Raw genomic sequence first — 24,590 nt, 5'->3', positions numbered from 1 at the left:
AAAATAAAATATAGCAGCAAAGTCTTGTCATCCCTTTTTTCTTTCCTTTTGGTCATAACAGATTTCCAGACAGAATTACTGATTGTATGGAAGGAATACGTAACATACCAGTGTAATCTGGGAGAGAAGATTTATTATAACTTTTTTATCGTAATGTGAGTATATTGCTCTCCCAACTGATACTAGGGCAAACAGAAACCAGTTAATAAATACCCACCTCCTTTTTTTCTTCTGAGGGTTTAATTCCTATTCCTGTGTCTTGCATATTTCTGCAACCAAGGTTGACAACTGGAAATAACTGGAGGCAGTATGATGGCTTTGGTGTTCTTATGTCTGTCCTGCCAGCTGTTAAATTGCAAAGACTAACAGCTTCTGTTAACGCTTGTTAATGATAGCAGTGAGTATGAGGGGACTCCCAGTAATGTCTGTTTCCTGGCAGTAGAAGCATTCGTAGTTACTGGGGTGGAGGGACAGGCCTGGCTCCACAAACAGTTTTCCCTTTGGAGAAGAAATGATCCAACACTTTAACTCCTGAAGTTACTTGTGCCAAATCATCTCCAACTCTGCCTGTGTTGTATTTGGTGTATTCTTGGGTACCTAGAACTCTGCCTGATCACACATATAGCATGATTGCTGATGTTAATAACAAGATGTGTTTCCCCCTTATGGTGAAGGCTCCAACCAACTCCCAGTGCTTTGGCATCCCATTACAAAGAGCTCTTTCAATGTGTCCCAGTTGCATGGTGTCCTGTGGCTCTAAAGGTTGCATTTGTAGAAAGCCTTGGCTTCCTCCCTGTCGCTCCTAGCACAAGGGCTATCTACCTTGGCGCCACTGAGATTTTCAAATCCTTGCTCTGCTGCAGCTGAGATAGTGTGGCAGGCAGCACTAACTGTCTGAGGTCCTGGTGGTCCCTGCCTGCCCAGGGCTTTCACTTGTGCCTAATGGCAGGCTTTCTAATCTGCCATCCTTCAACCAGTGTTGCCGACAGGACCTGATCACTCAGGCCCTGTGCAAGGACAGCCAATGGTAAACCTGTGGGCAGGTGAAGATGAGCAGTTTCACCATTCACATGCAAAGTGGGAGCCTTGCTTTGAAACCTGCCCTGTCTGATACAAGGTAGGAACTTGCTCTGTCCCTGGTCTCTCACTAGCTGTCCTTGGGAGCTCCCTCTTTGGCTTCCAGGGGCCCTTGGTTTGGTACCTAACTCTCCACTGCTGTTCTGCAGTGGGGCGTGTGTTAGAAGCAAGGTAATATTTGCACCTCTTTTAAAATTTGACCTCAGAGATGGACCATAAATTAAATTGCATCTTATTACTACTTGAATTTGTAGCATGATGGTGTGCAAAGTCTCTTTTGAAAAATCTTGTACTTCCAATTATTTCTGCCAATGTCTGTATTTTAAAAATAGTTTGGGTTGTCTACCCCTCAGTTGTCTAACACTCAGCTGGTTCAAGAAACACCTGCATTGGATAACAGCACAATAACAAAGTGGATCAGAGTACAAAGATTTGCTGGGAGAAGGGGATAAAGGAGGAATGTGACAGAGCAGGAATGCTGGGTAAAGCTTAGTGGAGAGGTTATTCCAGGTTTAAGCTTCTGCAGAGAGGAGCGAGTGTATCTGCAACAAACTGGTTTTATAACACACTTGTTCCTCAGGTTCCTCTCAGCATGGCTTTGACATTAGAAAAATTATTTTTGTTCTTCCCTCTCCAAATCCTGACTTAGAGCAGCTCATCTCTGCAACCCTTTCTTTTTTTCCCCATAATCTACAGAACACATTTGAACTGTGTGGTGGAAAATTAAAGTCCCTCCTGACTCCTCTGGCCCTTCAGAGAGCACTGTTAATCCCTCAAAAGATGTTTTCCTTCAGCTACAGCCCTGTCCTGTGTCTTGTCCTACCCTCACTGAGTAGGGGACAGATTTAGCAGCAACTTCAGCCATGCATTAATGCAGTGAAGGCATTGGCATATTCTTTGCAGCTTTATTTTACTGCTTTGATAACAGTAGCAAAACTGTGGGACCTGTTGAGGGAAGAAAAGTCAGTGAGAACCAAGTTCCTGAAGCACCAACCCCGCTTTTCCTGAGGTTCGTGAAAAGACTTCCAATCCCTCTGGGGCACCAGGGGCCAGCCCTTGCTCGGTGCCCTCATCGCATCCTGGCAGAGCCGTGCAGGTCAGTCCTACGCCTGCTCCTTGCAGCAGAATGAGTCAATGTCACGTGTGCTAACCCCACTACTCCCACACTCGAACACGCACGTTCCAGAGGCAGGCAAACATAATGGCCTCTGTCTCCAGCAGTGTGGGACTCACTGGCACACATCCATGTGGCTCAGACTTGCACAGAGAGAGTAATCAGGGCCTTTGGAGTAGGGCTGTGCTGCTTTACAGCTGCTGGATGTCAAGTGCAGGTTCTCTGGAGGTTTTGGTTTGAGGGGCACATGCAGCTGTAGAGAAAAGTAACCTAGAAAGATGGTGGGGGGCCTTATTTTAAAGTGCTGCTTCCAGCTGACTTTATCTATAACCTTTAGAGAGAGGATCTTGCTTCTGGCTATTTCACCATCATCAGCTGTTGCCAGCAGGTCTTCATCTCCACAGGCTCTGTCAAACAAAAGCAGGTTGCTTGCACTATCCGGGATGAACTGAACATCTTGTTTCTTCACATTCCTGTCCTAACTTGGCGCGTTGCTAGTAGAGCAGAGGGACACCTTGTTTACTTACTGTTGAATAGCAGCATTGGGGTTATCAGTTTTGCATCTCCACTTTGTTAATCATCTTAAAAGCCACTTACCAAGTTTGCTTCTGAGGACGCTATCAAGTGACATGTTAGACTGTTTATTTCTTTGATGGGGCAGGCTCTTGATGAACAGCCCTTCGAGACTTATGCTTTAGGGGACGCTCTTCTGCTGCATTAGGCAGTATTGCATGAGTAAAGAGTCTAGGGAGGTACTGGCTATAAAAAATGTGTGGGCTTAAACCTTGCAGCAGTATCTAGAAGAACGTGCAGTGTGAGTAACTGCTCTAATAACACAGTGGGGGCCTTACAGCATTACACCCTGTAAAACTGAGAGCAAATTGTGGACTTTTAAGAGATTGCTTTCCATTTTAGACATATATGAACATGTGCGGTTTAAGAAGCTGTACTTGTTCTGATGTTTTCAGACAAATTATATCCAATTGGGAATTTCAAGGAGAAATTGCTGCATTGAACATCCACTCAAAACCTGTTTTTGTTTTGTTGTTTTCTTTTTGAAAAATGCATTTGACGTGCATGGTTCTTAGCTTACCACTTGGAGCCTTGCTTTCCAAGCCCGCTTTCTTGTGAGTGAGGAGAAAGGTGCTGACAGCGGGGCTGGTCCAGGCTGCACTGGCCTGTGGGAGGCCTCAGTCTGAGACGTGTGTTGTCCCAGTGCACAGGATGTAACTTCACTGTTTGTCTCCTCCTCATTTATTTATTTGTCTGGTCTGCTGGAGCACCTGTGCTTTATTGTACTTAATTTTTCACATTTACATGTATTTACATGTGCCTTTCAGTTCAGCTGTGATGATACTGAACCACTTCATTTGACAGGCAAATGTCAAAAAGGTTTGTCTGTACACTTCTGGCCTTGTGAAACTGAAACCTAAAACAGCCTTTAAAAGCTTAAGCTCTGTTTGCTCAACTTACAAGCAAAGCAACAGGTCAGGCCTGGACAAATAATTCCTGAATAATTTACTTTCTGAAGTCTTAGTCACTAACTCTGTGACTGCAGCATGGCTTTGTGTCATCAGGCCTTTGGGCTGCTGTGTACTCACCATTTGCACAGGTTTGAGTGATAGCATTATTCCCTTGGTGTGATCCCATTCCTCATCTGGCTGAGGATAGCTCTTAGAGGAAGGATTAGAAATAAATTATTACGATTGCAAATCAGATTCCAATGAAGATTGTGCAATATTCACTTGAAATATGCACCCTCAGTGATCATTATACAAACTAAGTCCTACTCGTCTACAAGCCACAAGATAAAACCTTCAGTTATTTCATCTCTCGCTGATGTCACCTATCACAGAAGCTTGTCTGATTAGTGAGTAACAGGAGTAAGGTTTTATTTGTGCAAGAGAAAAATGTCACATGGCATTACCCCACCAGAGTGAATGCTTTGAGTTGCCATGGAAGTAGCTCCCCCATGCACAGGCTGCAAAGGGGACTCACTGCATGGGGCTGAAAACAAAGTCAGGTCACAGCTAGTGTCACCACAGTTTCTATCCTTGTTAAGACAGGTTTCTACTTATGTATGCTTTATTCACTGGGGGGTCATAAAGGTGACTGCAACTTAAGGTTAACTGTGTAGTGCTCCAAGGTGTATACGAGATAAACATGTTAGATGTGCTCAGGCAGTGTAGTACAGGAGGTCTCTTAGGTCTGTACATTCAAGCAGAGTAACATAGCTTTAGCTAAGGATGTTTCTTACAGACAGCTGCAACAAAGTCAGGTGAAAATGCACCCTTTGTTATAAATTTCCATCTTTTTTCATAGATTTTCATCTTGGGATCACAGTTTCCTCTACATTTCTCCATCCAAGAGGTCTCAAAGCAGCATCCAAGAAGGAAACTACTTTCCCCTTTAAGATGTGTTTTTAGATATTCAAACTTTTTATGCTTTCACCATCAAATGCTCAAATATGTTCATGAGCTGCAAAGATTTCAGGAATTTACTGGAGAATTAATTACACCTTAACTGATTTAAGAAATTGTCCAGTATCTTGTGGCAACAACAATACAGCTCTGCTAGCTTGTCTCACTGGTACCTGTCTTGGTGGGTCACTGGAGTTTGTGTATTTCTGTTCAGTGTAACTGAGGGATTAGATAAGATAGTAGTTACTGTGCAGATCTCAAAGAAGCATGTGTGATAATGCTTCCCCCATTCACCATGATTACCTCCTCCTAAAGATCCCTCCACCCTAAAATACTGTTCCGTGGCTCATAACCAAACTCAGTCTGTTCACAAAAAGCCATGAAAAATAGCATTGAGGTGCTGGAGTGTGCCTAAAGAAGGGCAATGAAGCTGGTGAATGGTCTAGAGAACAAGTCTTATGAGGGGTGGCTGAGGGAGCTGGGGTTGTTTAGCTTGGAGAAAAGGTGGCTCAGGGGAGACCTTATTGTACTGTACAGTTACCTTAAAGGAAGTTGTAGTGAGGTGGGGATTGAGCTCTTCTCCCAAGCACCAAGTGATAAGCTGAGGGGAAATGGCCTCAGATTGTACCAGGAGAGGTTTAGCTCAGATATTAGGAGAAATGTCTTTACTGAAAAGGTTGTGCAGCACTGGAATAGGCTGTTCAGGGAAGTGGTTGATCATCATCCCTGGAGGTCTTCAAGAAATGTGTAGATGTGGAATTTAGTAGCATAGCTTAGTGGTGGACTTGTCAGCACTAGGTTAAAGGTTGGACTCAATGCTCTAGAAGTCTTTTCCAACCTGAATATATCTATGATTGCAGAATGCCTGAGAGTTAAACAATGCAGTTACTTAACTGGACTTGAAGAACTTTCATTAAATTGAAGCCTAAGTTCAGGGATAAGTTCAAGGGTCCAAGTATTGGGCTGAAAGCCCAAGAATACTTTGGAGCTGGAGCAACCCATGGGTCCCAGCAGTTTGCTTGTATGGAAAGTATTGCTTAGCAGGTCCTGAAGTTGTACTGAGAGCACAAGCATTCATCCTATGCATTATTCCCCCTTGTTCTGTGTTTAGGCTAGAGACAAGCAGATTTGTAGGATCTTTAATTTCAGAAACCTGCAAACTGAAATAATTCTAGACTTGGTTTTGGTTTTACACTGCCTGAGAGAAGACATCTTAAATGTTACAGAAGCTTAAGGAGACAGTAGAAATTGTTTGACTGCTTAGCACTTTCTACATAACCCCTGCTGAGGTTAGCACAATTATGGAGAAAACAAAATGAAACAAAAGTACTTAGCTAGACTGTCTCTCTGAAACGTTTTTCCTCTTAAATCTCTCACCTGCCATGTTCCATGATACAAGCAGGAGCTGTACAAATCTTTTAGAAATTTTATGGACATTGATGTGCTAACACCTGAACAAAAGATAGCTTCTTCACTGTTTCACTGGGGGAGGATGAGCACCTGAGCTAGATGTGGAAGTACCTCCCTTCAGAGAAGGTCCTGTGTACTGGGTCCTCCTCATCCCTTCCCAGGAGTGCTGTCACCACAGGCAGAGTGCGAGCTGGGCTCCGCTTCCCTGGCTGGAGGAACGAAAAGGGCTGCAGCAGTTGTCAAAGAGCCTGGTGGTGATGGGTGCTCGGCAAGAGCCACCCCTGCCCTTTGCCAGGAGCAGGGCCTTTTTGTGCTTGTCAGGCACTGGTGGGAGCTGTGGTTAGGCTGGGGCATCTGAGAGTCTACGCCGAGCAATTTGATGCTTGATGAACTTCACAGTCCAGCAGCAAAACGTGAAGCTTACAAAAGCACATTTAGGGCTTTGCAGAGCTGACTGGAGGCTTTCTGGTTGCAGACACTTGGGTTTTAAGTCCCTCAGTCCCACAGAGGCACTCACAGAGGTAGCCAAGTCCTTCAGACAGCCTGGCTCCAGGATCCTGCCAGGAAGCAGGCAGTGCAGTCAGACAAGAGCCGTGTCTTCCAGACCCCGGTCAGAGGTCAGCATCTCCTGCCTGTCGTCCCCCCAGAGGCCGAGCACCTCATTGCATACCCTCACCCTGTCCCTGTGCCGTCACATGGGCAGCATCCCCCAGGAGCACCCCTGGCAGGATTTGCCTCCTGGCAGGACTTGGCTCCGGTGCTGGCACATTCTCAGCGCGGGTGGAAGGATTTAAAAAAGCAGCCGCCTAATCCGCTGCCGCCCCTCCTTCAGAGCCTCCTTGCGCACCCCACGCTGGGCTGGCGCTGGCCGCGTTGCCAAGGCCCGCATGTATCCTGGAGACGGCGCCCAGCAAATAGCCGAGCCGCTCTCTGCAAAGCCCATATTGCAGCCCGGATTGCAGTGCTCCTCGCTCAGGCTCCCTGCGAGAAGGAATCCAGCGCCTGCCTCCCGCTAACGTGATGGCGACGGCTCCTTCGGCGAAGACGTGGCGAGCCGGGGATGCGCTGATGGGCGTCCCCCTGAGATAAGGGCGCGGGGAGGGGGCGTTCGGCACACGTGCTGTGCGCGACCAGCCATGGATGTGTCGGACCATTCAGACCTCTCCTTGTGAGAGCTGCAAAACAGCTTTTGTTCCCAGCCCTCTGCCCCCACCCGTGCCCCTGCTGTGGGCTGTACAGCAGTCACTAAAGAAGCCTGTTTGTGTTTTTTTTTCTTTTTTTTTTTCTTTGGGGGCTGAAGCTATGGCAAAGGCCCCCGAGCGAAGCAGGCACAAATGGAGTGCGCTTCACACTTTCCTCCGCTGCAACATGAACCCGGAGACCCAGCGGGTCGTGGTCTTTGTCATCCTGCTCTTCCTCATCATCGTCAATGTGGTGCTGATGTTTCTTTTGGCGTTCCACTGAAGGAGGACTGCCGGTAGTGGTGTGGTGGCTGGGGGTTTCCAGGACTGGGCGATAAATCAGCAGGTCAGCATGTCGTTGTCTGCCTCTGGTCTGCCTGTCTGCCGTTACGGTGACTGTGTGTCTCAGAGTATCTCTCCTTTGTTTTTTAATCATAACCCCCTTCCCCACCCTGCTCCCCTCGCTCTCCTCCTGTCATCACCCGTGCCTTCTGGTTTGGATCTCACCGTTAAACCTGAGAGGGAAAGAGCTAACAGAGCCACCCTGCTTAGTCGTAACTGCTGTCCGTGGCACTAATCGGCCTCGATTGCTAACGATGACAATACCATCCCTATCCGTTGCACTTCTCAGCCCTGGAGGAGCCCAGCGTGCTGCTGCTTTGTTTGCAGAGGGACAGTTGTGCTATAACGAGCCTTCACACAAGGACCTGCTCCATGTATGCACCCGCTGCAAAACGCTGAACCCTGTAATGCCTCTGCTGCTCGGCTGTTGTCATCGTGAGGGCTGTGAACGTTGTGCTGTGCGGTGGTGTCTGAGTAATGTTCAATTAGCCAAAGTGATTGATCGTTAGAGTGCATCAGGAATTCGGGCTGAATAAATTGCAGCAGTGTGGAAGGAGTATTTTGTTGGCTTTTATCCTGTTTCCTCTGTTACATCTCAGTGCTTGTCTGCTATGTGTACGTGTATTAAAATGGCTGGCAGAACCCCGGCACAGGACACTGCTTGCAGGCCTCATGTTTCTTGCTGGCCAGCAGCAGCCATGCACAGCAGGGAAACCACTCAAGGAGCATTCCTGTAGAGCTGTTAGGAGAGCAGGGCAGCAAAGCAGCATGCCTGCTCCAGGCCTGTTCACCTTGGTGACGTTTTATCAGCAGTCCTTTACATCACAGCACTTCCAGGCTTGGACATTGGCATCTCAATGAAGCAACCCTCTACTTGGTGGCAACAGCGGAGACGATTCCTGGGGGAAGACAGATTGGAGAAGAGCCTACAGTGCCCCACTCTCATTAACACTGCTCGCTTTTCTGCTGGAGACTGAAAAATATTCAAGCCCTTAAGATTTGGCAGGATCCTTCATTTTGTCTGTTAGGAAATCTGCAGTTAAAGCCCAGCTTTCATGAGGGCAGTACATTTTCTGGCACTAATGGTTGAAGTTCCTGCAGTTCTTTCAAAGCTGAATGTTTATGGCTCCTGCAGTCTGGTGTGAGGGTGAGAAGGGCTGGGTGGTGATGTCCTCCGTCATCTTGTGAGTGATGTTCTCTGTACCACTTATGTGATTGTGTATAATTATGTTGGTGTTGTACAATCCACATTGCTTTAGCACACAAAGAAATGAGATGTATACTTGCTGAGCTCTTTCTTGTTTCATCTGAGTATGGAACATGCTTCTTGCTGAGAAAGGAGAGCCTCCCATAGTGCTGAGCATGGAGCAGCAGGCCCCAGCTCTGTGATTCTCTGGGAATCTCATGCACTTTATAAACTATTAAAAACTTGACTATTAATTCTAGTAGCTAGACCTTGTCATAAACAGCCACTGCAAGCATCCACTGTGTGTTTTTGTTTTCTGAAGTTACCATTTCAAACCAAAGAATGAAGCTACTGGCTTTCAAACAAACCTGTTTTATATACCCTCTCACCTTTTTCAGTGGCCTTAGTTTGAATCAGAACTTTATGGCATAAGGTGGACACAAGATTGTGTATTGGAAAGAACAGGTTCTGTGTAGATGTGAAAACATAGCTTGGTATTCAAATGATTGATGGGGAACCTAGGTGTGACTTTAGGTTCATAAGAGCAATGGAGAAAGCTTTTGGCAGCTCCTTGGGAGGGCAGAATCGCACACAAGGTTTGAGCCAGCTCTGAAAGCGTCTGAGCATGCAGAAGCTCTCACCCCTCCTGCAGGTGCCGAGCATTTTGCTGTAAGCAGCAGTGGGAGCAAGAGGCCTCAGCATCATGGCAGCCCTGCAGTGTGTTTGAGCTGTCAGTTATTGCTGTCTCACCTGCTCCGTATCTTGGAACAGTGCAAACCATCTGATTAAAAGAATGAGAACTGCAGTAATTCACAGGGTCTGCACGCACGTGCATAGCTCTGGAGAGCTAGGTAGGTCGATTCCAGTGTTTGGCTCAACACGTGTAAGCTGTGCTGGGCTGAGCACAACCATCTGCCAGCCAGGAGGACATACCTGAGGTTCACAAAGTGACTCATGCTCTTGTCTAGCCAGGCATCACGTAGCTGAAGCACTCCTTGGGTGGCTTTTGTCACCCAATTGGAGGCCATAGCTGTTTCTTACACTGTGCCAGAGAGGTGCTGCAGGGAAGTTTTGAAGGGACCTCTTTTTATTTAGCATCCCACAGTACTGATCAGGTAGCTGAAGCTGGTGTTGTGGTGATGAAGTAATTAACCCTGTGCTAGCTGCTGGTGGCTCGGTTAGGGGACACCTTAACTGTGAGCAGGCAGCTCCTGCTGGTGTCACCTCCTCCTTTCCTTCTCTTTCTGGCCCTCCTCTTGCCAGATCTCACCATACCTGGCATGGCTTCCTTGTATCTAAAAAGTCCTCTTTGCTCTGCACAAATGTTTCCCTTTTCTTCTTTGACACATTAAAGCTTGGGCAGGATCAGCCCATGCATGCAGTAGCGGTTGAGGAGTGTCATACTAACAGCTGATTCAGCACCCCAAAATGCTCACTGTTTTCTCCCAAGGGCCATGGTGAACCCAGGACTGTGAGGGACCACCCAGAAGAAAAGTACATTATGGAGAAGGTTAATGCAGGCCTTGGTGAGATTGCCCCTTGTAAGGAAAGGAGAGGAGAAATTTCACCAGGTTATTGGTACTGGCATAGTATGGGGGCAAAAAAAGTAGAACCTTTTAAAATAAATAAATAAATAAAAATTACAATTAAAAAAAAATTGCAAGATTATGGAGTACTCACAGAATCACAGAATGGCCGAGGTTGGAAGGGACCTCTGGAGATCACCCAGTCCAACCCCCTTGCCAAGCAGGATCACCTGGAGCACGTTGTGCAGGATGGCATCCAGGTGGGTTTTGAATATCTCCAGAGAAGAAGACCCCACAGCCTCTCTGGGGAACCTGTTGCAGTGCTCTGTCACCTCACAGTAAAGAAGTCTCCCTCACTGGAGATTTGTTATTATAACTGCATGCCACATGTGATAATGCTGGTTTCTAAGAACATAGGAGCAATTTTCATCCTAATATTTAATGTTACTTTTTTTTTCTTCCCACTGCTTAACTACACACTCAATACCTGACTAATTCTGAAGTAGCTGTGTGCAGTTTCTGTACGGGACCCCAGTGTTTTCCTTCTTTCTTGACTTGATCTGCAGCCATATACGTGTAGCTGGAAGCTGCAGTTGGTGTGTCCATGTGAATCAGGCTGATATTAATTGTGACTCATTCAAGCCTGCCACAGAGCTTGGCTGAAGAGGCTGTGATAGCTGATAAAGGCCAGGAAAAACAAAGCTGGTGAAGGATCCCTGAATCATGCAGGAGCTGGAGGTCTTGACTGGATGGTGGGGAAGGAGAGGGCATTTTAGTAAACAAAGTTCACTTTTTCTTTTTTCTATTCTCAGCCCACTTATTTGACCTAAGAGACAGGGACTTTTAGGGAAGCCATGCTGAGGTGCCTGCCATATCCAGCTGTATGGCATGGGGCAGGGTGCTGCCTCTGTGGGCCCTGCACGGGGCATTTTGCATTGCCCCTGAGTGGGGCAAGATTGCCAAAACATCAAACGGGCAAGGGCTGGCAAAGCCTACTCTGCCACTGCCAGCTGTGGAGCCTCATGAGTGTAAAGAGCATCTCTGAACAAGAGCAAGACCAACACATCATTTCCAAAGGGAGTTTTGGGCTTTAGATTGTATCTTTTCCCTTAATTTGTTCTCTCAGGCTAAACTCATTTCTGTGGTGGTATGTGATATCTGCTGTCTTTGTGATTTATTCTTGGAATCTAAGGCATGAGTTGGCCAGATAAGAAACACAGTAAGCATTTAGGATGATACCATCAACAATTATTTTTAATTAATGCTTCTAATGTTTTGATTTAAAAAAAAAAATAAAATCTTAATATACAGGTTAAGGAAAGACTTATGGGAGGGAGAGTACTTGTTACTTATACCATGTCACCGGACTTGTTAACTATGGAATGTGCTGGAAAGTACAGAATAAAATGATGTCATCCTTGAATCTTTGTATCTGTTCTTTAGCTAGGATTACTCCAGATGTGGCTGTTGATGCCCCTTACAGTGCATTTGGCAGTGGTTGAAATGGGGCTTGGAGCATTGTCGTGGAGCTGCTGAAGACCCAGGGTTGTGTTCTCTATCCTGTTGCACTGGTGCAAACCTCTGTTGCTGTGGTAGATAGTGACAGGCAGCTCAGCTATGTGGGAACTGTCAGAAGAAAAATATCTACCCGAGCACGAGGATGTTGACTCTAACAGCAAAGGAATCCGTGGGAAGTGAAGGACCATGGGTGGTGGAATTTGGGAGCTTGCTCTCCTTTGCTGCTGGCCAGCTGATCTGGCCTCTCTGAGCAAGGGCCTGTTGTTGCAGGGCTGTGGTCCTACACATTCCCCTGCAGCACAGATATCCTGCACTTCCCTTCTCCACCTGGAGCCTGTGACCCTAGCACAGCCCCTTCCAGCATACTTTTCCCTCCAGAACTCACCAATTCACCAGTTTGGACACCTGAATCTCTGCTGTCCCTTAGGGGCAGAGCCAGTAGAGCCTCCACCAGCGGGGAAAGCAGAGCTGCCTTCACCTGCAGCAAAGGCAACGCGGGGCAGGGAGCAAACCACTGTAACATCCATGCTTAGAAATCTTGTTTGGTATTGCATCTATCTAGGATGTCAATACAAAAATGGCGTTAGGATATTGTCTTTTGCTAGGCCACGTGCTTGTGCTACTGGCTTGTAGCCAGCGCTGTGCAAGGGGAGTATGTGAATGTTATGGGCCCATTTTCTGTCATCTTTGTGGTAAGATGGCTGGGAACAGCACAGCAGAGCTGGGTTGGCTGCCGTGGGTTGTTCTGAATCATGGTGCTGTCCAGTCTTGCTATGTTGGGTATCTGCAGAGTTGTGGCAACTGTATGGAAACAAAAGCACCTTATTTAGGGATCGTATGTGAAACCAAAGAGCTATGCCAAATTCTCTCATCAGCAAACTGACGCAGATTTCCTCACCTTGCCAAATAAGATCCACAAAGAGATTAAGAAAATACGGGCTGCCAAGTTGTGACTTGGTATTTTTGTATCCCAGTTCGCACCTGTAACACCAAGGAGTCAGGACCTGTTCTAGCAAACACTACCTAGTGAGAAAACTTGCAGTAGACATGAAAGGGAAAGTGACTTGTCCTGTGACATGCGAGCCTCATGGCCAGGCTGTGAGGAGAGCCAGGGACTGTGGCGTGAGATTGTTGCTTGATCTACCTAACGTGCTCTGCATTGATCTGCTTTTGCAAAACTACTCGTTTGTCACACTGAAAAGCCCATAGTCACTGCGAGAGGGCTGTGCAGGGGGGCAAGGTGATTAAAACGAGAACCTGTGAGGGACAGGAGAGATGTTTATGTTTTCATATTTTGGCTGAGGAAGCCATGTTCTGCAGGAGGAACCGCAGATGCTGCACTCTCCCTTACACAGGGCTTGTTTGCAGCGTGGCCATGGAAACAGGAGCGTGGTTCTGGGCTGAGGCTTTCGCTTTGCTGAAGCCATGAGTCCTCCTCGTGCAGACTTGAGAAAAGTGAATATGGAAATACTCAAGAGCATAATAATAGAGTCTCAGAAGATCCTAGGAATCTGCTGCTGTTGCTTGAATGAATCTTCTTTACCTAGCATGAGACATTTGCAATATGAAAAGGTCGGTGTGTTTTTTGTTGGCGGTGAGGTGTGTTTTTTGTGTGTGTGATTAGTTTGTAGAACTGTCTGTGGGACTACAAAAGAAATTACTCTTTTTTTTTATATATATATATTTATAGATACTAACTAGAAACAAAGGCTAGGCAGCCTCCTTTGCCTCACAGTAAGACAGTATCAAGGTTCTTTGTTCTTTTTGTCTCTCTAAATGCTGATGTTCAGATTTTTCTCTGCTCCATTTTCAAAAGAAAAAAAAAGGAAAAGAAAAAAGATCAGACAGTGATCCTTGGTTTAGTGAAGAAAAGATCTGCAACAGTGTGTGCATTGGGAGGGAGATCACCGGGAAAAGAAAAAGAAAAAAAACAAACAAACAAACTCAAGTTTTGTGTCACTGAAAGCCTGCAGGACTGATCTTCCAGAAGAAGGTGAGGAAAGGAAGCGGATAAATTTTGCATGGTTAAGGCAGGGAGAGCATCACTGAGAGCCAGGTCATGGAGACTGCTAAATGATCACTGTTGGCCTCGTGTCTGCCAGCACTTACCAATGTTGTGCAGACTTTGGCACAGTGTTATTAATCCAAAGATGTTTTCACAGGAGATAGGAGCAATAAATATAATTTCAGTGTGTTCTTTGGTGTATGTCCCATTAAAATTAAATTGTGCACACAAAGGAAAAAGCCATGCACTGTTTCTGGCTTATTGCCCACTGCAGGCCCAAAGAGATGTTGACCTTTTGATGATTCAGAGTGGTTTGCTAGCAACGCAAAGCTTTAAAATGTTTTCTTTAACCTTATTTGTAAAACAAATTTAGATCAATTTTCCTTCAAGCTATAACTGATTCTGTAGCAACAGTTGTCAGAGAGTGTAGAGGTCTGGGAACTGCATGGGTTCCCTTTCCTTTTCTTCTGCAAAGAGCCAGGAGGCAGCATTTATGCTCGCTGAGTCTCCACATTGGATGAGCTGCAGCTGGCCTGGTTCGGTGACATTGTCCTAAGACCCTCTGCCACAAAGTGCAGCAGTGACACAGGGTATCTGTAGGCAAAGAGGACCGCTGCTCCCCATGTGTCTAAAGTTAAAATGGTGGAAGAGGAAGTGAAAAAGGAGGTAGGGAAAATCTTAAAATTAAGTTAGGGAAGACACAGTGGAATCAGGAGCGGTACTGTAATGAAGGAAGAGGAGAGGTAATATTGTAAGTGGATGTAGTGGTGAGAGTGCACAAAGGAAATGCAATCCTGCAGGCAGTGGTAAGAGAATGGGGAAAATGTGTAGCTTAAGTGACATAATAATGTGTCAATGTGCCATTTAAATATATATATATATATATATATGTTTTTTCCTAAATAAAATCGTATCTATTTGTGTGACTGAAAACCAGTAGCTTAAAAAGGATGCGAAAGTAGTCACTTCTAAATGTGTGAACAGCCAAACAGAAACATCTTGGGCTATTTCCAGTCCCAGATAGTACAGTTAAAATTAGGGCATCAGAAAAGGCATTGTGTTAACCAGGTAAATACTTCCCGTCCTGAAGTAAACGTGAACATCAAAACTGTTGGGGAGGTGGAGAAGGGGAATCAGTAGATGTATTCATCTACAGCCAGAATGGAACTAGAAACAAGAAGCTTTGTAGCTTGTGCCCCAGGACAAGTCTTGTTCAGATCTGAGAGTTCAACCCCACCCCTACTCCTTTCCAGTCTTTCCAAACAATGAAGATAAGGGCAGAGGGTGGCTGATTTCCAGGCACAGTTATGGCACCAGCCTAGGAAGCCGTGCTACAAACAGGTGAGTGTCTGTGTGCCGCCTCCTGCGGTGCAGACAGAGCTGTCGGGCGAGGACTGCACCACTTCCCAAAGATGTTAAGAGCATTAAAAAGAAAGATTCTGTCCGAGATCTGGGCTCTGTGGGTACACCAGACACCTTAACCTTAACCTGACGTGGCAGGTGCCATGCACGTGGGAGAGGTGTGAGAAGTGGGCTTGCCAGAAGCTGAAGATACTTAAGCCACTTTCTAAGCCTTACAGCTTTTAAGCTCCTTAAGCCACTCAAAGGCTTTAGATGGGTTTAAAATGCTTAAGACACTTTAAGGTCTTAGATGAGTTTAAGCTGTTTAAGCTGATTTAGAGCTTTGGAATGACTTAAGTTCTCTGGCTTTGTGAGCTTAAGGTGTTTTTTAGGTTCTTTGAGCTCTTAATTGTAAAGACCTTTCTAAACATTTTGAGTGAGGATGCAGTGCATACCCACCTTGTAGCCTGTGCACAGGGACTCCTCTCTGAATGCATCCCAGGCGTCTTATCAGTCAGGTTTCCCTGGGTACACTTTTGTCCTCTCTTATTTTCCTCCCCTTTTTCTTTTTTGGCCAGAAAACAAGCAGCCAGGGGTTGGATGTCCAAGTGTTAGGGGCACATGGCTGCTCCATGCGTGTGACTCACTTTCCTCCATGTGCTTGGCAAGGGTTGCATGGGTAGGATGTACAGCATGTAAGATCTGCTATGTTTAAGCTGTGAGAAAGTGTTTTACTTACCTCTGCTTGAGAAGTCCCAGCCCTACCCCAGAGGACGTAATGTCCTTGTAATCACTGTGTTAGCAATTGCTAATTTTCTAGCTGAACAACAATGTTGCTGTACCTCAGGGAACGTATCTGTCTGCGTCAAGTTAACGTTTTGGGGTCTCACCTATTTAAGAAGTATTTGGAGGTAATACAACTAGTCAAAATGGAAAATAATAGATGTATTTTCATTTGTATTTTTTACTGCACTAATGACCTAAGACCAGCTCTGTAGGGCCAGCCAGGAACACTTTTAGTTGTGACTCGGGGTAACTGCTTAGGAAAACATTGAAGTATGGCCCTGTTCTTTCCATTGTGTGCCTTTCCAGGTGTAAGATCCTTGATGGGCCAGAGGTGGTATCCAGATATGATATGTTTAAGCGGCCTTGAAGGACATAGATTTGCTTAATCTGTTTTTAAAACCATCTGTGCTTGGCTCATGGCATCTTGTGGCACAGCATAATTATGTACAACAGGAAAAAGTACTACTTTGGTATTAAAATTCTGGCCTGGCGATCTCACACATGGGCCTGGCATTTCAAGCCTGTTAATCATTTTGTAACCCTTCACGTGGTCAGCCTCCATCCACCTTTTTCTGTTGCAGCTTCAAAGTCTGTTCAGCTTGTTCTGGCCTGGAAACTCTTCCAGACTCCCAGCTGGTGTTGCTCTTTGTGCCTTTTATAGTTCTCTGCTTCTTTCTTTCCGAGTCATCCCTGACATTCAGACTTTCTGACCCTGATGCACCAGGCTGGTGTTTTCCTAAATCTGTCTGCAGAGACATTCTTGAGGAGCAGCTCATTTAGAGTCAGCCGTTTGTGTTAGATACAGCTTGTGCTCCGTTTATCAGCAGAGAAATTCATTTGCCATTTTATCACCGAGTAAATCACCATTGTATCTGTTTGTTTGAAAAGAGTTTGAAAATATCACTTATACCAGAAAATAAATGTCTAATAGACATAAGTTTAAATAACTGTCCTCTGGAAACTTGCATGAAAGGTTAAAATAGAAGCTGTTTAATAGCTTTATTTACTCTAAGCACTACCAGCTGGAAGTAGTGAACTTCTAGATGTGATATAAAGATAACATTTAGCAGAGTACTATCGAATTTGATAAGAGCTTGTTTCCTCAGTGCCAAAGCTTAAGGATGCTGATGTCCCAGATTAGTAGACTTCTCATTTACAGGTCATGGGAGAGTGATGGCTGGGGTACTGAGGGCACTGACAGGACCTAGATGAGGAGGGGGCCTCCTTAGCTGCAGGTCACTGCCCCACTCTTTCAGAAGAGCTTTCCTAGCCTATTTCATCTGAAAGTAAAAAGGCCTAAAGCAATTTCAGTCTATTTCTTGCTATAAAATAATCAGCTGCTATATCTTAGGTGAGGAACCGGGAACTTCTTGCATCAATCTGGACTTTGAAAAATCACATTTAGCTGGGCTCATGCACATGCCCCTGGTAAGCTCTGTCACGCCATACTCCTCACACGCAGGTTGCAAAAAGATGAAGCACGGCTCTGCCGCCTCCGCTTTCTACAAGGGTTGCTTCCCTCCTCCTGTGGCTGCTTCAAAGCTTCTCCTTGCCTGCCGGATGGGGACCCTCCTCCTCTGTCCATCTGTTTAAGCCACTTCCGAGGGGGAAGCTGCAGTTGGATGGTATATAAATAAAGGGGAATAATGTAATTAATGCTAGTCAGAACGGTTTTGTAGGAAATTATTCCTACCAAATATGCTGATGACAAACATTGAACGTTTGGTAAATGGAGGCAGCTATACGAGGTGTCACAGGAGGAGTGAGAATTCGGGCACTGATTAAAAAATCAGCGCTATACACTGTCAGTGTAGTTTACTTCCCAGGACTAAGATCTGGGTGGGTTCTGATGGATTCTGGCGTCCCGCAGCAAGCCTTAGCTAGCCCACGCGCCTCCCTGGCAGGGAAGAGAGATGGGGCCTGGGGGCTTGGCTAATTCAGAGCATCAGCATTAGTTCTGCCTTTGGGTTGCAAGCAGTGCTGCCTACAAACTTAGGGGTTGCTATCAACAAGGAAAAATAGCCAATGTGTTTGTCTTCTGTGCTGCCTGCTGCAGGAGCTTCGGCAGCTGAAGGGCAGCTGGGTTTGTATTGTCTCCCATTCTCTTCTAGGTTTGGGGCAGGAGACTGTGGCTGTTCAAGAACATGCGTTGGGTTCTCCTTGATATTACAAAGCCAGCACATAAATATTGTTTCATATGGAGATTAATTAGTTGGTTTTCAAACCTTACTTTAATTGCAAAGATCAAAAACTGTAATAAGATAAGCCATTTTGGTCCTAGGAGCTGCCATGGTTGGCAATGGTGAGTGTTCCCTTTAATACATGCTGCTTTGGAAGGTGAGCAGCTCTTACAGTACAGCTGGCTGATTGTGCACAGTGATTCAGCACAGCATATTTCAGTACATAGCAAAGGGATTTTATCTTAGAAAGCGCCATATTCCTTACGAACTGGTCAGAATGTGTGTCGAAAAGGCTGCCGAATGCCACTTTGCCCAGAGAGTTATGAGTTAACGTGGGCATTTCCCGAGTGCCAGCCAGCCCCTACCCACCATGTTATAAAATCCCGCGCAGCTCGGCCCCAGCTCCAGCTGCAGTCACACTGCTAAAGCAAACGCCCAGCTCATGCACCCACAGGTGGCTCAGCAAAAAAGCAGAGGCTCTTTGTGAGCGCAGCCAACATGCGTCACCCACAGCTCAGCTGCTGTTCCTGTAAGTGAAGCCTGGTAGCTGAGTTTGTAAAATTGTAGCTTTGACATCCATTCCTTTCCCTATTCTAGTCCTCTCCACTTTGTGTTAGAAAGCTAAAGCTCTACATTTCTAGAAGACTGACAAGGCTCACAAGATTTCAAAAAATGGAAATAGGGGGTTTGTTCATAATGCTGAGTACACTTCAGGCTCGTCAAAGTCTATGCAACAGGCCTGCTAAGCGACCTGTGAGTTAACAGCATCCCAGATCACTCCAACACCTTCACTCATTAATTGCCAAGTCCAGCTGTCCCCCTCCACAGCTCGCTGGGCCAAATCCCTGCCATTTGACCAGACTGAACTCAGCTCTTTATGTTGTAGTAGCTTGGCTAGTGAGATGCTACTTGAGACTCCTGGATTATTTTCCCTCTGTAGCACTGGCTGTGTGCCAGCCCTTACGCCCCCTGCCCGCGGGGCTGTACCGTCGTGGTGCTCTTCTCCCTGAGGAGCAGCACCCTGCAGCGAGCGTGCACGTGAGTGCGGTGGCAGCACAGGGCAGCTGAAAAGAGGCAGTGGGGAGCGCTGACGCCTGGTTCTGCAGAAAGTGGGAGCCTCCCATCCTCCCCTTCCCAGTCATCCTGATGTTATTTTTGTCAAAAGGGATACACTGCATTAAGCTGTTTCTGGTTCAGTGAAGGGACATTTACTGTCCAGAGGCAGACTATATTTGATTTTTTTTTTTCGAATGCTTCCAGTTAACTCTCCTGATTTACTGTATGTGCTATTATCCTGTCATTCTTTTACAACATGCGTCTTTTTTTTCTTTGAGAAGGACAAAACCAGTCACCATGAGCAGTAGATAACTGTGATCAAGCCAACCTAAGGTGCACAGCATGTGCATTATGTAGCAGGGCCGACAGTGTTACAGTGTGGCCCATAACCACAGACAGTGCGTTTTGTACATCTTCTTTTTCTCCCTCTGGTCTCCTAGATTCCTCTTTCCATTGTCTTCCCAGAATTTATATATATGTGTATATATATATATTTATTTTTTTTTCTTTCCTAGATTAGGCCCTCTGTGAGACATGGTGTCGCACAGACAACTAGTGGCCCTGAGCACAAGCACTTGAACTCTCTGGGAGACTTACTATAAGCAGTTTAAATGCTAAGTTTAACCACTCTAAAGGTTTAAAGCTCTTACCATCCTAGGCCAGCACTGAGGCCTCAGAATACTTTCTGCTCTTAAGTGTGTCTCTAACCATTGGCACTCACGCTTCTATTTCAAGGTTGTCCATAGCAGGGCTGCACTGGCAGCACACGGACGTCCTTCACCAACAAGGTACCACTGCTGAGCCCTGTTTGCTGGCTGAGGCAAACTCACCATTATGAGATTGCAGTACATCAAAATTACTTTTTTTTTTTTTTTTTTTTTTAAATGGTGGTAAATGCAATGTGCCCAAGTGATTTGGAACAAATGCTACTGAGAGCAAAGTCAGTTGAAGCACCTGCCAGACTACTGACAGCTCTTTTTCATGTTTCTCATGAGGTGCAAGCAGTAGTCAATGCTTGTTTGGCTCAGCAGCAATTGTGCCAAAGCTGCAGCTACACTGGCTGCTTTTCTGTGAGGATCTGGCAGTTTGATGTTCTCTGTCCACAGCTCATCAGCGATGGCAGCGTGGTGTATGCAGAAGCCCTCTGGGACCATGTCACGATGGATGATCAAGAGCTGGGATTCAAGGCTGGTGATGTCATTGAAGTAATGGATGCTACCAACAAGGAATGGTGGTGGGGAAGGATTCTGGACAGCGAAGGCTGGTTTCCAGCCAGCTTTGTACGGGTAAGAGCTTGATTTTTTTTCTATGTCTCTCCATTACTGCCAGGTGTTTTTTTTTTGTTTTTGTTTTTGTTTTGTTTTTTCCCAGGTTTTATGTTCTGTAGTGAATGCTGAGAACTTCTACTGCTAGGATAGTTGGTTCAACATGTGCTTGTTACCATTCCTCTACGCATGGCCATTTACATTGAACTCTTGGGGATGGGCTGCCACCAGTGTGGAGAATTCTCTCTTTGCATCAGTAAATCAGAGCAAGGACAGTTTAGTTGTAGGTTCTGGAGCTAAGGTGAGCTGTACCAGCTGAGGAACTGCCCTGCATAGTGGTTTGCAGCCTGGGCTCCTGCTTACCCAGATGTGTGTTGGCTGGTTTGCAACCAAGCACCCAGAATCACCCTCAGGAGTAAGCAAGATGTACTTCCTAGCAGAATCCCAGAAGCAACTGACAGAGGTCTTCACTGTAGGGTCTATTTCAGACAGTAGGGATGAGCATGGCACCAAATTTAGTCCAGTGCCATACACCACATCCAAACATCTGTGACAACCTGACTCACACACACCTTCTCCTAGCTGTGGAGTTTTAAAAACATCGGGCTGCTGGGCTACAACACAGCAGTGTATTTCAGGCACTTAAAATAGAGAAGAAAAAAACCACATAAAATGGTGTCTTGGAGGTGGTGATGTCAATTACTAGAGGGTGAATATGAATCACTTGATATTGACCAATTTTGGGGCCAAGGCGCTCTCCCTGGTGCCAGTTACAAAGACCATATAGAAATAGCTATATGGAACAGGTAGACAGGCCCAGCTGTGTGCAGCAGAGGTTGGATCCATTTCCAACAGAGCATTCTGAAACGCGTGAATTCTCCATGCAAGCTGGGGGTTGGGGGGCAAGAGTCTGGGTAACTTCCGTGCACTCTTTTCTTTCTGTGAGAAGAAAGGCCTTTTGTCATTTATTTGGGCTGTGACTGTTGGTACGGATGCCTGGCTGCTTTCATCACGTAAGCACAGTACTGCAGAGGTGATTTGGTGCCTAAGGACAGGGAGATTCTTAGATATTCAGCTTCTTATCCGGGTCACTTTAGATCACAAATGACCCCAAACCAGGTGAAGCATGAAAGGAGGTTATCTGGTGTCTGCAGAAAAAGTCCTTGGTGAAGCAGAGCAGGTTGTGCTACAGAAGTTGTGAAATGCATTGTTATAGAGCTTGCAAGAAACGGTCTCAGCTGGTAACTGTTACAAACAGTATATATTTTTTGCAAGAAAGATTACTAGGACCAAATTCTCAGCACTGGTGGAGATGAAGCTACTATTTTCACAGCCAAAACACAGGCCTTGTTTTCGTTCACATTACTGACAAATTGTCCTGCTGGCAATTTCAGGGGAAAGCAGACTAGTGCTAGCCATTAGGGATGAAGAATAACTAGTTCTTTTAGCAGAGTAATTACAACACTTATTCAAGCATCCAACTGAAGATTTCCTACTAATTATCTCTGGGTCTCAAGCTTACTGCTGGGAAGGGCAGAATGGTCTGGGACTTGGGTAAACCTGCAGGTTTCTCAGTTACTCCACACAAGTTTCAGGCCAAGGTCTGAGTTTAAGACCAGCCAATGCTGTTTTACTCACAGCAAAGGAAAACCAGGATTGCACATCTTGAGGGTTTCACCAACTGTAAAGAGTAAGTGCAATCTATGCCTCTGCTGGCAAGGGATGGGTATGCATTATTTTTTATACAGAGAGATACATGTATATCAAGAGAAAAACAATCCTGCCTAGAAGTGACTATGTTAAAAGTTTAAAGCAGGCCTGTATCATTGTATTAAAACTGCTTACATTTATGCATGTTCCTACCTCAGAGTTTTTCATTTATTTTTTTGTGCTGGGATTGATGACTTGTATATAAAATATTCCCATGGGTGCTCTGGGATCTATTAAATATGCAGTTACAATACTAATATGTGAAATAAAGCTCCCAAGTGAAATGCACCAACAATTTCTTGTCCTTAGCAAAGGTACTTTGGTATTGCTGACAGTATATGTAGTGACTGTAGTACAGCATGTCTACAAAATGCTGTTGCTTGTCTCTGCTCATGCTATGCTGCCATCTCATGGGCACTGTGAAGGAGCCATGAGTTACACGCACAGCCCTGTAATGTAATGCAGCTTTTCATTACATTATGTGCCCGCTGGCAGCCGCATTTGCTTTTATATTAAAAATACATTATCTCTAAATAACCTTGGGGAAGCAGGTACTTCTGAGGGCTATCTGATATTTATAGTATGGGAATAATAATATAACTCTTATAAAAAAAAAGGCAAATAGTTACTGCTTTCCCCCTCTCTCCCAAAAAGTCCCCTCACAAATACCTAAGCAGAATTCACTTTGATAAAACATTTCCTGTCCTGATTGTGTACGTGTTCTCCCTCAAGGGCTTCATATCATTCCTGTGACTTCTGTCCAAGATATGCCTGCTTAAAACCACCCATATCACATATTAACAGTTAATCGGCTTGAAATTACCATCCCCAAACTGTCAAAACCTTTCCTTCTGGGGCTATGTGTTTACACATTACATACCATGGGAAAATACATTTACAGTCAGCATGTACAGAGTAGCCCTCTTCCCTCCTTATCGTAGCTCAGTCTTTGTCTGCCATTCTGTCAACCCTCCCAAACTTCCTTTCTTTGGAAGACTTGTATTTCTTACTATGAACAGTGAATGTCTTGTGTGTGGTACAGCTCCGAGTGAACCAGGATGAACCCATGGAAGATTACCCTGTAAAGGTAGAGGGTGGCAAAGAAGACGACTCCAGCAGTGGTACCCGCCGCTTCGGGATGGGGCAGACCACCAAAGATCAAATGAGGACCAACGTTATCAATGAGATCTTAAGCACAGAGAGAGACTACATCAAGCATCTGAAGGACATTTGTGAGGTAACGGAGTAAGGGGGAAGCAAAAGAAAGAACATCCCTAATGGAAACCAGAGGCTGTCCTGTTCTTGTGCAGACATATGGTTCCGAAGTGGGTAACTTTCCTCCTCTGAAAATGAGATGGTTTTGCCATCAGAGCCTGTCCTGCTACATAGTATCACATGCTCAGAAAACAGAAGACAATTCATTACAGCAATATCCCCAATGCCTCTGAATTTGGAGCACCCAGTTACGCTCTGATTAAATGGAATTAATTGTATTTCCCATGCCAGAGAAAAGTAAATGTCTAGCATTGCTGTCCTCTTTAATACATGTTCTGAGGTAATATAATCAGCAACTCCAACCTTCAGGCAAGTTATGCTCAGATTGAAGCAACTGGGGGATATTCAGCCTTTCACTTCCAAATATGCTGAGTATTGTGACACCCCTTCCAGAAGTGACACACTGTCAAATACACTGGGGTAAATTAAGGTAATTGATAAAAGAGTAGTGCAGGAACACAGATTTTCACTAAAATGACACGAAAAATGTAGTGTCCTCCAGGAGAGCCAGCTGGGGCAAAGCAGCAACACTTACCAAGCACCCTTCCTTCATGAGTCCAGAATTCTCCCATGTCTTTGAATAAGTGATGAATTTGGTAACATGAGCAGCCACGCCAGATCCTCAACTGAATTTAGGTGTCAGTGGATCAGTGCAGGGGTCAGAACACCCTGTAGCCTGCAGACAGACAAAAATGTTTTCTACAGGAGAGAAGGCAGCTCTGGGTGTGGGTTACTGCTTCATTTATGGCAGTGACATGACTGTGGGTTGATTTCTATTTCTGCCATAATTTGAGTGATATTTGAGGAAATAACAGCTAAGGGATGGATGCACTTGTGAACGAAGCGGGTACAAGAACCTGTACAACTGACTGCAGTCCTAGGGTTTTCTGATGATATCCAAAGGCCTCTGAGCAAGTGCCCAGCAAGCTTTCCAATGTGGTTTCCTCCTAGGGTTACATTAAACAGTGCCGCAAAAGAGCTGACATGTTTACAGAGGAACAGCTGAAGACAATCTTTGGGAATATTGAAGACATCTACAGATGCCAGAAGAAATTTGTTAAAGCACTGGAGAAGAAATTCAACAAAGACCACCCACATTTAAGTGAGGTTGGCTCCTGCTTCTTGGAATATGTAAGTAAATTTTACTTAAGGGGAAAGAGGTGGCTGAGCATGGGTTAGGCCAGAGGATTTGAAAGTT

General features: G+C 45.4%; 1 protein-coding gene across 2 annotated transcripts in view; it reads left to right on the top strand.

The window, feature by feature from the left end:
* The window catches only part of ARHGEF4 (Rho guanine nucleotide exchange factor 4), a 206,108-nt gene that overhangs the window by 173,378 nt on the left and 8,140 nt on the right, over positions 1 to 24,590 (top strand). The window contains exons 1-4 of one of the 2 annotated variants that reach the window (XM_032193020.1): positions 7,493 to 7,548; positions 20,249 to 20,428; positions 23,160 to 23,354; positions 24,344 to 24,523. In XM_032193020.1, coding sequence (XP_032048911.1) covers positions 20,303 to 20,428; positions 23,160 to 23,354; positions 24,344 to 24,523 — 501 coding nt within the window. In that variant the 5' untranslated portion in view covers positions 7,493 to 7,548; positions 20,249 to 20,302. Of the gene's footprint in view, positions 1 to 7,492; positions 7,549 to 20,248; positions 20,429 to 23,159; positions 23,355 to 24,343; positions 24,524 to 24,590 lie in introns of those variants that run through there. The other variant, XM_032193019.1, reaches the window with a different exon arrangement.

The sequence above is a fragment of the Aythya fuligula genome, chromosome 9, assembly GCF_009819795.1.
Source record: "Aythya fuligula isolate bAytFul2 chromosome 9, bAytFul2.pri, whole genome shotgun sequence".
Classification (NCBI taxonomy): Eukaryota; Metazoa; Chordata; class Aves; order Anseriformes; family Anatidae; genus Aythya; species Aythya fuligula.
Note: the sequence above shows the minus strand (reverse complement) of the source record. Positions and strands in the feature narration are given on the sequence as shown.